The 14,168-nt window shown below is 45.0% G+C and overlaps 1 protein-coding gene across 1 annotated transcript; it reads left to right on the top strand.

The window, feature by feature from the left end:
• Nucleotides 1-599: 599 nt before the first annotated feature.
• Nucleotides 600-13,791, top strand: erlin1 (ER lipid raft associated 1). The gene is made up of 12 exons (XM_088634526.1): nucleotides 600-742; nucleotides 4,058-4,188; nucleotides 5,205-5,286; nucleotides 6,964-7,010; nucleotides 7,472-7,533; nucleotides 7,626-7,751; nucleotides 7,990-8,063; nucleotides 8,528-8,586; nucleotides 9,100-9,191; nucleotides 9,543-9,632; nucleotides 10,146-10,225; nucleotides 10,790-13,791. The coding sequence occupies exons 2-12, from the start codon at nucleotides 4,076-4,078 to the stop codon at nucleotides 11,030-11,032; spliced, it is 1,068 nt and encodes a 355-aa protein (XP_088490652.1). The 5' UTR covers nucleotides 600-742; nucleotides 4,058-4,075; the 3' UTR covers nucleotides 11,033-13,791.
• Nucleotides 13,792-14,168: the final 377 nt, after the last annotated feature.

Here is a 14,168-nt window from a genome sequence, read left to right as displayed (position 1 = left end):
GCTGGTTTGTCGATACCCTTCCACACACACATTCCCGGGGAACCTGCCCCCGGGCGAACACAAACGCGCAAGGCAGATGGGTTGCCTGCCCGTTCTTGCATCTTCACAGAAGTCATTTCTGTTTTGCTGTGACATCTTTTCTGTTACCTTTAGTAAATCATTTTCCGGAAACCTACACATTCAGGACAAGCCCCTCCTGCACATCTAGTTCGGTGAAATACGTCCCTTTGTGAACATTTTTTTTTAAATCCGTGCCAAGACAAATACCGCTCTGCGCTTAACTCGCTGCTCTTGGCGTTGTACCTTCACCTTTTCTCGATGAACTAATATCTTCCGATTTAAAGGCATTGTCTTCCAGAAACACTCCTGGGGGGGACTTTTTTTTTCCCGGGCGCAGATGTTTTGCCCTCATCCCGTTTCAAAAACGGGTGTTCGGTTCGGGGTGCGATTAGATCACGAAATGACAACCGTCGAGCAATCAATCACCCGTACCATTTGACAGCTGTTGAGTCACCGAAAATCGGTAAGACCTGGTCAAGCGCAAAATCCGTCGGCATACTTGCAAAGGCAGGCAGGCCGGCCTCTCCCCTCCCCTTTAACGGGCGGTGCACTCTTCACCCGGAAGAGAAGCGGCGCTGGCGCTGCGAGTCGAGTCCATTGCTGCAGTGAGTCCTGCGGGGGGGATGGACAGGGAGGATTTCGCTCATAACCGACTTGTCAGAAGAGACTGTTTGAAAGCTTGGTGAGCAGAGTGCATTGGGATTTTTTTTAGTATGAATTTAACGTGTGCAATCCATTACTCATTATGGTAATCCGTCATGGAGTTTTTTTTTCTCCCTGTTTGCTACACGCCGTGCAACTGGCTGAATCCGCACTGGTTCGTGGGCTCGGGAGTTGGAGAGCTCGATTGCATCGAAAAACTTCGCTGAAATAACGTGTTGCGGGTTTAATCGAGGAACGGACACGGGCAGAGGGGCGGCGTTCGTGCTTATGGCCGCTAGTCCCGAGTCCGGAGTGGCGGTCTTGTTACTGCAGACAGTAGCAAGATCCTGGGGCGATAAGCCACTGTGGCTTGTGGGAAAGATCCGGTCATGTTGTAGCTCGTGTTTTTTCTCCGTTTCTGAATGTGTATATTTGTCTCCATAAAACTGGAATTGTGCAGGAGGTATCGATTTAAGTAGCCCTTCACGAAAACGAACATGTACTATACGGCAAGCAAAAAAAATAATGTTGGACACGATTTCCAGTTTAACGTCATTCCCTCCGACTAAAGATCACGTTTTACACTGACAGTAAATCGTTAGAGCGCCTGAAGTTGCTTTTGAGCATTACCTCAAACTATAAACTGAAAGTTAAATATACATCTGAAAGTGCCCTTATATTTTTAAAAAAAGGAGCAGACAAGAACATTAGGAACACATCTAGGCTAAACTGAGTTCATGTGTGCTCCTTGTGGATTTGAGGCGCAAGAGCACGGTGTTTGCTCACGGGAGACGAGGAAGGCAGGGTAATCCACTGGATGGGCTTAAGCAAGGTTGTTATACTTGGAAAGAGGAACCAAAACAAAGGTTTAGTTCAAGGACGGCAAATCTGAAGAGGCCCAGTTTGTGTTTGCTAAAAGAATGTGAGATATTTCCCGGACAGAATGGAGAGTTCCGTCTGTTTCTTGAGAGAAGCCATACTCCCACACCAGCCTTCTGTGTGAAAAAGCGCTTCTGTTCTCAGTTATATTGCACTTCCCCATAGTTTCTACTTGAATCCTGTGGTTCGCTTTTCACTGATACGTTTTTTTTAAAAAAACAAGTTCTTATTTAAACACCATAATGAAATAGATACAGAAATAAACACTTCAAAGCCAGAGGAATTCACAATTGTAAAAACTTAAAATTATACTTTTTACATATTTCCATTGTATGCCTTGCCTTTTGATTCTTTACATTTCTAATAGAATTTAAATAAAAAAAGGAATTCAACTTTAAAGGCATGGATAGGTTTTCACTGATAAGTCTGGAGAAGTCCGCTGGGACTTTGAGGATTTCGAATATTTGTTCTGAGTACCTGTGCAATATTCTCTTTTCACATTTCATTTCATTTTCACACATTTCATTTAGTGTTGAGTTCCAAAGGTGGTATTTGAGTCGGTCTGAAAAGCTGAAGTTCAGCCACCCTATGCTTTTGATGCGCTTTACAGATCTGAAACCTGTCTTGTTTCTTATGCCTGTATAGATGCAGTAACGTACTGCTCAACCTGGAGATTCAGTGGGTGTTTGTGATGCACTGTGTGTACTCACTAGGTTGTGCATTCTCGGTGTTTGTATACGACATCATTTGCAGTACATGTGGATCTTGGTTTCGTGGGCTTGTCAGTTATCAGGGGGCGTGACTGCAGCTGAGCCCACAGTACAGGCTAGCCTGCTCTGGGGACACCTGCTTCTTGCTGTGGAATGTGTCACAGCTGTGGGCTGGGTGGAAGGGATCAGCTGTCTCACACTGGAACGGACCTGCCCGCCATGGAACATGATCTGTTCAGCACTGGTTTAAACCTCTTCGGGCCTGTAGCCGTCTGGAGCATTCCTGTGAACCTCTTTCAGTATGCGCCATTCCCAGAGAACTTGTTACCTTCCTGCACCTCAGTGTGAAACCTTTTTTTCCCTTGTTCTGAAATGAAATGTGTCGCAGTACTGTATATACATGTTCTACTTCTGAGCAGTTATTGTACCCAAGGCTGCTGCTATGACTCTTGAACATCTTGGTTAAGGTAGGTGGTACCTTCTATGAGCTGTGTAAAAAGAAAATCACTCTTAAGGACTTATAGAGAGCTGGCCCAAGTGTAGTATTACTGAATTCCTCTCTCATTTTATCAGTGTTTTAATTAAGCATGCTTAAACCATCTAGCTTAAGCCTGGTTTACACAGTCTTTATACGTAAATACTTGGCAAGAGTGTTTTTATCACTCTTGATCACACTGTCAGCTCTTTAGGGTACGTGTTGGTCCTCAACCTTCCCGGTATTTAAAGTGCAATCAGTTTTACTTCTTCAAATTTAGCACATTTAAGCTGGCTTCAGGACATGTATTATTCCATCCATAGAGTTCTGCTTTACTGTAATCTCCTGGCTTAAATGTGCTGTTTAAGATGTGAAGACAAGCAGGAATTAATTTCTTACTCAAGCTGTAGAGATTAGGGGGAGTAGGTTGTTAGTTTCAGTTAAGGATATGATGGAATTCACTTTGGTGTCTTTGGGAACCCCTTTATGTCACAACATTAATAAACCTGGAAACAGCCAGGTTTACCCTAGGAATAACTAAGGTTGCTGCTGGAAGAGGTGTTAGTGGGGCCAGCAGGGGGCACTAACCCTGCGGCTCATGTGGGTCCTAATGCCCCAGTGTAGTGACGGGGACACTATACTGTAAACAGGTGCTGTCCTTCGGATGAGACGTAAAACCGAGGTCCTGACTCTCTGTGGTCATTAAAAATCCCAGGGCGTTTCTCGAAAAGAGTAGGGGTGTAACCCCGGCGTCCTGGCCAAATTTCCCATTGGCCCTTACCAATCATGGCCTCCTCACAATCCCCCTCTATGAATTGGCTTCATTACTCTGCTCTCCTCCCCACTGATCGCTGATGTGTGGGGAGCGTTCTGGCGCACTATGGCTGCCGTCGCATCATCCAGGTGGGGCTGCACACTGGTGGTGGTGGAGGGGATCCCCATTACCTGTAAAGTGCTTTGAGTGGAGTGTCCAGAAAAGCGCTATATAAGTGTAAGCTATTATTATTATTATTATTATTATTACCCCTAACTTAACTCAATATGTTAACCTCCCCTATTTCATTTTGAAAAAATGCACATTGAAGTTGGTGCTTGCCAGCTCATGCTCTCTTGTTCACATTTCCCCACACGACTTCTTCAGGATTTCACACGGGCAACACTGCCTTCTACGTTTGTCACAGGGAACAGTCGTTTCACAAAGCGGTTCTCTCCCTCGAGAGAGAGAGAGGGAGAGAGGGAGACTTGTGAAAGGCTTTGCAGTGCAACGCGTCTGCTCTGTGTCCCTGCCCAGATCGTGGCGGGAGCGGGGATGGCGATGGCACATGTCGGGGCTGTAGTCGCTGCTGTGACGGGCGTGCTGGCTGTCCTGCTGCACTCCTCTATCCACAAGATCGAAGAGGGACACCTGGCTGTGTACTACAGGTACGTCCCGCGTCTCGGCCCGCCGTTTCAGCCTCCCCAGTGACGGGAGCTGGAAGGAAAAGTGTGGTGCGGTGTATCGCACGTGTCCGACGGCAGTATGCAAAAAGGAATGAGAAAAGATAAACAACACACATGCAAATGTTTTTAAGAAAAAAAGACGGGTATAGGCGAGCGTTTGTGCACGAAGCACTTCTCTTTTATAGGGAAGTGTGATCTGGCGTTACAGTGTGAAGGAGATGTTTCAACATCCTTTCCTTAAGCAGGCTGTTGGCCTCGCAGGGGCCTTGCCCTGAGCATTCCTGGTGTGGTTGAGGTTCATTCAAGGTGTGTGCACTTTCCATTTAGTCTTCTAAAGCTTCAGTTGTGTTTTCTTATAAAGAAATTGAACCTGTGAAGAAATTAGATGTCGGTCTTGTGACTTGTGTTTACGGTGTTCCTCATTCACAGTGGAAACAGCCCTGTGGGTATGTTCTGGGGTGGCTTTGCTGTTTGTGAGCTCCGCCGACATTTACCGATTTTCCTTAACCCATTCGGTCCCGCTTTCTGATTTCGCCCCAAAGCCCCGCCTGTGAGCGATGTCAAATTCAGATTAAAATCACTTTATTGGCCATATACAATTTTTTGCATTAGGAATTCGTCTTTTTGCATACCCCAGCTTGCTCTCCATGAGACACAGACACACAGACAGGGAGAGAAGCTTTGAGGTCAGAGTGCAGAGTTGGCCATTGTACAGCACCCCTGGAGCAGTTGGGGTTAGGGGCCTTGCTCAGGGGCCCAATGAAGTAGGATTCATTCCTCTGCCGGCTGTGGGATTTGAACCGGCAACCTTCCAGCCACAGGCGCAGATCTTTAGCCACAGTGCCACCGCTCCGCCCGCTTAGAAGCTCACGTGAAATAAAGGGCTTTGTGCGTTTTAAAATCACCTCTAACTTAAACCTCTGAGAGCAGAAACCGGAGGAGCCGTTGCTCTATGAAGGCTGGTGACGGAGACGTTTTGCTTGCGGTCTCTGTTTCAGAGGTGGGGCCCTGCTGACGGTCCCCAACGGTCCTGGCTATCACATCATGCTGCCGTTCATCACGACGTTCCGGAGCGTGCAGGTCAGTTCCTCGCGGGCCTGTGACTCCCCTGCTGCTACAGCGCCCCCTCAGGGGCTCACTGTAGGCCTGGGGGAGGGAGGGAGGAGGAATCTCAGGGAAACGTTTGTCTCGGCGAACGCGTGTGACGCACAGCGACAGGCGGCGACCGAAGGCGGAGCGGCCTCGGAGTCGTTTGCCGGAGGGTGAAGGGAAACGGCCGGGAGGGTCCTGCCAGCAGTGACAGCTGTCCCCTGTGGACCCGCCGCTGCTGCCGAACTGAGTCACGCAGCCCAGCTGTGCTCCTGCTGTGGTCCTAGAGCCACTCCCACGGGCGCACAGAGGTCCCTCTTCGTAATGTTTTACCGCATCGTTGTTTTTTAAAGTCACCCGGTAGCTTGTAAATTTAGTTCAACCATCTTAAAGGCAGAGCTGCTGCCCTTAAGTCACACTAATAAAGGGGAACTGCAACTCTCTTTTTAAATGTCCGACTTAGAAAGAATCAGCATTGATGAGTGGATTTCAAACCACCGTGAGAGTAAAATGTACACAATAACTTATAAAACCTCCAATTGACATCACAAAGTAGCTGAAATTTCCAGGTATGCACAGCGCCATATTGATGTCATTGTCTGCGATTCAGAAAGAGGCAATCAAACCTCCAGTGAGGTGAAGCAGCCCTGTGAAATTAAACAAGCAGAATTGTGAATACGTCTCTTTTAATCCAATAGAAATATTGCTCTCGATTTTTAGAGGGTGTTGCCGATTAAATGGAACTTACTAGTTAACTCTCCATGCAAATCACGCTGGAACATGTCTGTAGTGAAATGTCTGCTGCACAACCTGCACTTATTTGCTTGTACGTCACATTAGTCATTCCAGTGACTAGTGAGCAGGAAGGGCTGCTTCACATCGCAGTTCGAGCAAACTCTCGGCCCCACCTGTGGCGAGACCAGGGGTTTGAGACAAATTGTCAACTATTCAGTACTTTCACAAAGTTCGCTATTTTGTGCTTAATTCGAAATTTGTAAAAAATGTTGCGATGCCGTCAGTTAATTTATTGTGTTACAGAGATTTTAATAACCGGTCTGAGTAATTCGGAGTGCAGTTTGCCTTTAAGTAGTGTGGCTGGGGGCTGGGCTGAAAGGCAGCTTTTCTGCATCCAGATGTATATTCAGTTCTGATTTGTATAGTATGTCCACTTGAGGTTGTTTATTCTTTCAGCCCGTTTTAGATCGGAAGCTGCCTTTCTTACTAAATAGCCATGAGCCCTTTTGTTTTTTGTAAATGTGTTGAAACTGGTTTTCTGAGGAGGAGTTTGTTATGACTGAGTATTTCTTAATTTGCATCCAGAATATTTTAGCCACTTCCTAGTGATCCTCCTCTTTCAGGGATCTTTGAGCAGAGAGGAAAACAACAGGAAATATGTGAGGAAAGATAATTGTTTCATTACAAATGCAAAAATAACAGCACAGGAAAAATTTGAACGGGTTTACCAAAACTTTGTTCAAGCTCTATGGAAGTTTAGGAACTGTTTAGAAATTTTGTGCTCTACAGTAATACATTTGGATGTTAAAAATAGCTAAGGTAACAATTGGAATTGTTCCAAAATATCAGTTCATCATTGTAGGAGGTTAGCTACTCCAGGCAAATGTTTCTTTAATGTAAAAGCTCATTGTTAATGTTGGTTTTGTTTTGCAGACCACACTGCAGACTGATGAAATAAAAAATGTGCCTTGTGGAACAAGGTACAGTAGTATTACCCTAAAGTGTTGGTATTTCAGGTTTGAATTATAGAATATTTGTTTTGTAACTATATTTATTACTGAAAGAGTTCACTTTTGTAACGTTTTATTGAATCGTTGTTTCTTTTAAAGTCGCCCAATAGCTTGTAAGACCAGATGAACCAACTTAAATTATTATAATTATTGCATTATTGGTATCAAGTGCAATTTCGTTCACACCAATACTAAATGCTGCATTCTCAGACTTCTCTCTCCCAGTATCTGGACAGTGTGCTGCTGCCCTTTTAAACCTCTTTATCAAATCTGATTTAGACCTATGGTGTGAATTTAAAGGTTTTTTTAATGTTTTGTAGTGTCAAATGGGTGGTTGATTTTGCTTAATGTTTGAAGATCATTAAGGATTTCTTTATAGATCTAAGTAATGTAAAAACTAATTCTGTTGGGTTTGTTTTTCATTTCAACAGTGGGGGAGTGATGATCTACTTTGACCGAATTGAAGTTGTCAACATGCTGGTTCCGTCTGCAGGTAAGCACCATTAAACCTGGCTCTGTGAAACACCTCGATCAGAGTGGCTTGTTTGCACTGCTCACCTTTCATCTGTGTTTTCTCTGTTGAAGCGGTTGATATTGTGAGGAACTACACTGCGGATTACGACAAAACACTGATTTTTAACAAGATCCATCATGAGCTGAATCAGTTTTGCAGCGTCCACACTCTCCAGGAAGTGTATATCGAATTATTTGGTAAGTATGAAGGTATACTGCAAATGTGTTGATTGGTTTTATGTCACAGTTTATGATAGTCATCTTTCCCCTTGATTCTGCGCTGGGAGATGTCTTTCAGGCTGTTGATTAAGAGTCTGCTGTATTCCAGTGCTTTAACAGGAAGAATCTGGATGAAGCATTGAAGGAACAGCTGTACTGTGTTGCATTGTCATTAACACTTTTCCATGTGCTGCCATGTGTGCATTTTGTTTGATAGATATAATTGATGAAAACCTCAAGCTGTCCCTGCAGAAAGAACTTAATGTCATGGCTCCTGGTCTCACAATTCAGGTAAGGTCAGGATTCAGAGCCCAGTTCTGTAGTGTTAACAAAACATCTACTTTTCTCCGTAGCCACTGTGCAGATACAAAAGAAGGAAAGGGACACAGTGTGAAACTGGTAAAAAGGATGCATTGAGCAGTGCTTTGAAGCCACCAACGCATGATAAGAGCATAACAAAGTTTACAAGATCTAATACATCTGAGGATCTCATCCTACTATTTCTTAAAAAAAGACACAGAGTATTTGCTCCAACAAACATGGCTGGGCAGCTTGTTCCACAATCCCACAACCCTCTAGCTTGATAAGTACTCATTGGTCTCCGTTTTAAATACGCTTCACTGTAATTTCCACTTGTGCCCTCTGAAACATAGATGCAAGGCTGATACAAGACCTTTGTGTATTCAGTATTTGTGAAGGTTCAGTGAGTGAAAATCCGTTACAGGTTTTTCCTGCCATTTTTTTCCTGTATCCAGGCAGTTCGTGTTACGAAGCCCAAAATCCCAGAAGCCATCAGGAGAAATTTTGAACTAATGTAAGTAGTAAGTCTTTCTTCCATGAGTATGCCATTTTTTTTCCCCCACGTTAAGAATCGGGTGTTGTTGTGCAGACCGTTGTGTGTTTTTCATGGCTTGGCTCTTAGCTGCGAACACTGAGGCTACACAGAGGGGCTTCCCGGCCCCACCCATCTTGCAGGCCCCTATGTCTGAAAACCAACACAGCTGAAGGCCACGGGGTGGGGGGCGCTATGTCACTGAGAACCGAGAGCCCTGGTTGGTTAACCCCAATCCCCAGTTGTGTAAGGGGCTCAGACAACAGTGCTCTGCTGCTTGGGGAGACTCAGTCACAGACAGCTAGTGACGTGATCTAGGCTCCCGGGCCATAGGGCCCAGTCAGCGACTGGACACGTGCCTTTACCGCCCGAGCGGCTCCGCGGGCTCTGTGACTATGCTCTGTCTGTCTGAAGCGGGCGAGCTCTGGCTCGTGACGTGGGAGCGGGTCGGCCATTTGCCATGTTCATCAGCTCCCATTCTCATTCCCTCCCCAGGGAGGCAGAGAAGACCAGGCTGCTCATCACTGCTCAGACGCAGAAGGTCGTGGAGAAGGAAGCAGAGACTGAAAGGAAAAAAGCCATAATAGGTAAAGAGAAAAACGGCTTTCATATTGTCCCTCTAAAGCGCAGGTGTCCACTGCAGCTCAGCTCTTGGAGCTCTAGCAAATCTTATTTCTAGTTTTCTGTTCAGAGGTTTGGCAGTATAGAGTTAAAATGAATATAGTTTTTTTTCCCCCAATTTAAGTGAGTGCTCTGGAGGAACAGGTGTGTGGGTCACCAGTTCCATGATTTGGAGCCCTTGTTCAAAACAACTGTCAGATTTAAACTGCTTTTTTGTAACTGTTTTACAACTTCTTTGACTTGGATTATGTCCGTATTTTTTCCTGGTGCCCATATCCCTGTGGTCCTGACTGCTGTTTTGTTGCTCTTCTGTTCAGAGGCGCAGAAGGTCGCTCAAGTGGCTGAAATTCACTTCAAGCAGAAGGTGATGGAGAAGGAGACGGAGAAAAAGATCTCTGAAATCGAAGGTACCGCCTGGCTGCTTGCCATTCTCGGTTTTTCAGGGCTTTCGGTAAGGAGTGCTGCAGCAGTGCGTGTTGTGGAATCCCGCATTTTGCAACGAGAGAAGAGAAAAGTTCCTCAGTCAGTGGCAGTCAGTCTGATGAGAAGACGCCTTGTATTGCCTGTATTAGTGTTTTTAGGAACCTCAGAAAGATTACAAATGAGGGGAAGATGCCAGGCATTCCAGCTTGTCTGGTAGTTAGTAGCTATTTGATCCGAGGGTCTTGAAAAAAGCCGGGGTTTCAGTTTGGACAACATGGCTGGGCAGCTTGTGCCACGCTCCCCACGCTGAGAGGCACTTGCTCCGTTTCTTGGGGTATTGTGAATTCTTGGATCAGATCAGATCAGATCCCCCTCACAGCCTTTTCTCTTCAAGACTTGGAAAAGGGTTCAGTTCCTTTCACCTGTCACGCCTGCACTCTTTGTCAGCGGACCTCCCAGCGCTGGCGGCTGGTGTCATATTTTCTGTTGGGTTACAGATGCAGCGTTCCTGGCCAGAGAGCGCACCAGAGCGGATGCCGAGTACTACACGGCTGTGAAATTTGCTGAAGCCAACAGGGTAATCTTCCGTGTAGCACCGCATGAACTGCAGCCTGTGGTTCTTTCACCTCCATCGGGAGAGGAGAAGATGGACAGATCCTCCCAACAGCTCCGGTCCTAGAGGACTGCAGCCCGTTACGTTTTTTACCGTAGCCTGCAAAGCTCCAAAGATTTGTCTAACATTTGTGTAGTGTGACAAAAAGGAATCCAGAATATAGGAAGTGAAAAGAAGCTCCTGCAAGGGGGCTTCATTGCCACTGGGTTTTAAACTAGGGGTGAATTGAAGCAGAACACGCAGTGCCAACACTGTGGGGGGGAATCAGAAAACCGTCTGGTGAGCTAGGGGGCAGTATCGGTTTAAAGGTCTGTGAGCCGTGAAAAAGACAAGAAAACTAGGAGTGGAAGTTAAGGTTTGGGGATACTACAGATGATGGAGCTCAAAATTCTGAAGTGAACCCTGCAGAGCTGTTAGATCTGAATTTCTTTTTGTGCGTGTGTGTGTCGGGGTAGTGACCGAACCTGGATATGTTGTAAGGTGTTTGACTTTTCTCCTGACTTCTATCCACCTCTTCTCTCTTTGCAGATGAAGTTGACACCAGAATACCTGGAGCTTATGAAGTACCAGGCGATTGCGGCGAACAGTAAGGTTTACTTTGGCCAAGACATCCCCAACATGTTTATGGAAAACAGTGGCTCTCAGGCCAGGACTCAGGATGAGGAGGAAGAGGGGTCACCTCATCTGCTGGACCTTCTAGGAAAGACGAGGAAACACAAGAAAGCACCGCGCTCTTCGACAAGGGATTCTAAATCCGGTTCTCCAGAGTAATTGGCAAACACAAGTACTTCTTTTTTATATCTTGTGGGGGAGATTATGATTGGCATGCTTTTTTTAAAAAAATTTTGTGTGAAAGTTAAATTGAGGTCTCGGAGTCCTGCCGTTGACTGCTCTATTTTCGATTGAGGCTGAAGTGATGTCGGGATTCTTAAACGTTTTCGTAAATGGACAATTTTTTTTTCTTGCAACTCTATGTGAAACCATAGTTTGACTATACAATAATACTTGCAACCCTGCCTCAGATATTGCTTTAAAATAACAATGATGCCTAAAGTTGTCTGGAGCTGGTAAAAGTAAAAATGATGCTGCACATCAGGAATGCATTTTTAAAAACCAAGTGGATGACTGATGCAGAATGCTGATACTAAATATGCATTTTATTTTGGCTTAGATCTTGGCAAAGATTTCTACTTTTTTAATTAAAAGTTTGAGGTTGTGAACTTTGCTAACATGTTTACAAAATCTTGAAAATGTCCTGTAAACTAAACACTTGAGTTTTCTTACTGTGTCTTGCACATAACTGGACTTAATGAACTACCAATTTGCTCACGCATGATCAAAGTGGGAGCTTTTGGAAGCCGGAAATATTTAAAAAGATGTTCCCTAAACATTTAAACAGGAAGTCGTTGCTGCAATTGATAAATGAATGCATAGTGACAATGTCCGCATAAGAATGCTTTAGATAGTTACTGAAATTGGAACATGTCACTATACACAGTTGAGTTTTGTCATCTGGTCAACTAAAATACCTATAGTATCCAAATCTGCGGCTTTAAGGTCTAAGTAATCATTATTAAACCATTTGGAATTATTTGCATTAAGATCTTGCTGATGAGAAGCACTAATTTATTGCCTTTTTATTTATGTGAACTGGTTGACATCAAGGAATTTTGAAGTCCAGAATTGCTGTTGGTGCCGCAGCGGTCTGGATCTCATGCTCCACCTGGGGGCTGTATGGACTCAAGCTAGGATTGTCAAACACTAAATGCCAGGATCAGTCTTAAATTTGGTGCTTTTTGAATTTTATTTTTTAATGAGGGTAACTATAGGTTAGGTTGGTTCTCTTGCGTATTGCTGTATAATAAATAGAAAATCACTGGTTTCTTACCTCTCTTTAATAGCCTCCCAGGTTTGGGCAGAGCTCTCAACCAGGAAGACCCTGTCAGAAGGTCCACAAAACTCAAGTACTCATTGTTTTGTACTCTGGTTTTCCACAATGTGAAAATTCATTGAACAGAAAAGCTGGTTGTTCACATCTGCACCAGAAATAATAAACCCTCTGGATGTGTTTAATGACTGATAAAGTGATAACTAGCCTGCTCTCTAAGCTGAGAATTATGTTTTAAAGTCTTTCGGACTTGTTGAAATGTAAAATGCAGAGGAAGACGCATCATACCATGAGTTCTTCAATGAGCTGTCAGAAGTTATTGGGTCCCACAAAGTGAATAATTATGGTGTCTTACTGTTCTTTCCAGGGCTTTATATTAAAATGTGGGTTTTGAGAGCCTTTGGTTTGGACTGCTCTAGAGTGGAGTGTGCTGTGCTCTTCAGCAGTTTGTGACATTTTCCGAATTTCAAAGGGTCAAGGAGGGGGAGACAGTCTGAACTGTAACATTTTTCCTGCAGCTGCATTCTACCCACTGGAGGACGTACAGTGATCTTTTGCTACACTTGAGTGAAGCTGTTTTTCAAGTCTTTTTTTTTAAACTGGAGACCAGTCGGTGGTAGATCAAGCACAAGCCTGTGTCATCATGATGAAAGCCCTTCAGAAGTTCTGCTGCTTCAAACGTTTGATCCGCAGAAATACGGATGCCAGGGTGGTGCACAGTGAGCAGGGGTTAGGGCTGTGGGCTGATCTTTTCACTAATTATAAGCCATGCAAAATCGCCAGGCTTCGTGCTGTCAGTGCATCTTTTCTTTTGTCAGTTTGGACCTTTGCGCTGTGAAATGAGGAAGCGCATCGCACTATTAAAACCGTAAATCCAACCCGAAGGTTTCACGTGTGGCGGCGAGCTCTCTTTCAAGATGTTTGTTTTGCTGAGGCCGTTGTTGGGAGCATTACGTTACGCGACGGGCTGCAGGTGGCGGGTCTGTGACTGTGGAGGGAGTTTAAACTGTCAGAAACGGGCGTTTAATGGGGTGTGCCGCCGTCTGTGGGCGGGTAGCCATTGTTCCAGCACGTGCTGATGGGTTCGACGTGTACAAACGCATGGAAAGGGGAGTTTCCCAATGTGTCCGTTTCGAATCGGGGTCTTTCAGGTCCGATGTGCTACAGTAACTACCCTGGCAGGGGTCTTCGCTTCTCTGCCTCACAACACCAGAATCCACAGGAGAGTTTCAGGCGACTGAGCCTTCTGCCCCAATCTTTTGAGTCAGAATGTCCTTCGCACACCCGCGAGCTTGAGAGCTGTATTTTCAGAGTCTTGTAGCATTAATACCCAGACTATGGCAGGCTACAGAGTAGGAGCCGGAGGGGTGGGTGTGTAGTTCCCTGAATGTGACACGCGTTGGTATCCACGGCGCTTGGCTCACTTGAGCACGGACAAGACTCGCTGGCATGTGGTCGAACACTACGGGTCTGTGCCAGGAAGAAACTGCTTGTCACCGCTTAAGGACGCAGCTTGGCGAATGTGAACTTTTGTATAATTCATGCGATCTCCGTATTGTAATAAATTTATAAGCAAAATTTTCAAATGTTTTTGACAAGGGTTACAAAAAATAAAGCCTATTTTGATACCTTGAGAATGAAACGGGTGATTTATTTATTTTTCCTCCCTTCCCTGCCTGTTTTCAGCATTATTCCAGCCCGGTCTAGTCCTAAAGTCACACAGTCCCAACAATAGTTATAGCCTGGAGTTAGAATAAACCCCAGCTTTATTCTCTTAAAGACAACCTCAATACTCTCCCCTCCTGGCCCGACACCCTGTTCCCAGAGCTGCCAGAATAGCAAACACTTGGTAGAATTACTTCAAGACCAGAGTGAAGGACGCTGCAGTTGCCCACTGTTCTCGATGAGCTGCAATTAGGAAACCACTATATGAAGTGCAACTAGGTGTGAAAGTGTAGATAGTTTAAAATTGGGATATGATGAGTTAGCAGCATTGCCTATAATTCCATGGAGAAAGGA

The sequence above is a fragment of the Lepisosteus platostomus genome, chromosome 6, assembly GCF_059453375.1.
Source record: "Lepisosteus platostomus isolate fLepPlt1 chromosome 6, fLepPlt1.hap1, whole genome shotgun sequence".
In the NCBI taxonomy this organism is placed as follows: Eukaryota; Metazoa; Chordata; class Actinopteri; order Semionotiformes; family Lepisosteidae; genus Lepisosteus; species Lepisosteus platostomus.
The sequence above is the reverse complement of the archived record's forward strand: the minus strand, read 5'-3'. Positions and strand labels throughout refer to the sequence as shown.

Excerpts from the sequence above, each read along its gene's own strand:
- erlin1 (XM_088634526.1), top strand. The coding sequence starts at position 4,076 with ATGGCGATGGCACATGTCGGGGCTGTAGTCGCTGCTGTGACGGGCGTG. Across the intron at positions 5,287-6,963 it reads CGACGTTCCGGAGCGTGCAG|ACCACACTGCAGACTGATGA; the intron begins GTCAGTTCCTCG and ends TTTGTTTTGCAG. Across the intron at positions 7,011-7,471 it reads AATGTGCCTTGTGGAACAAG|TGGGGGAGTGATGATCTACT; the intron begins GTACAGTAGTAT and ends TCATTTCAACAG.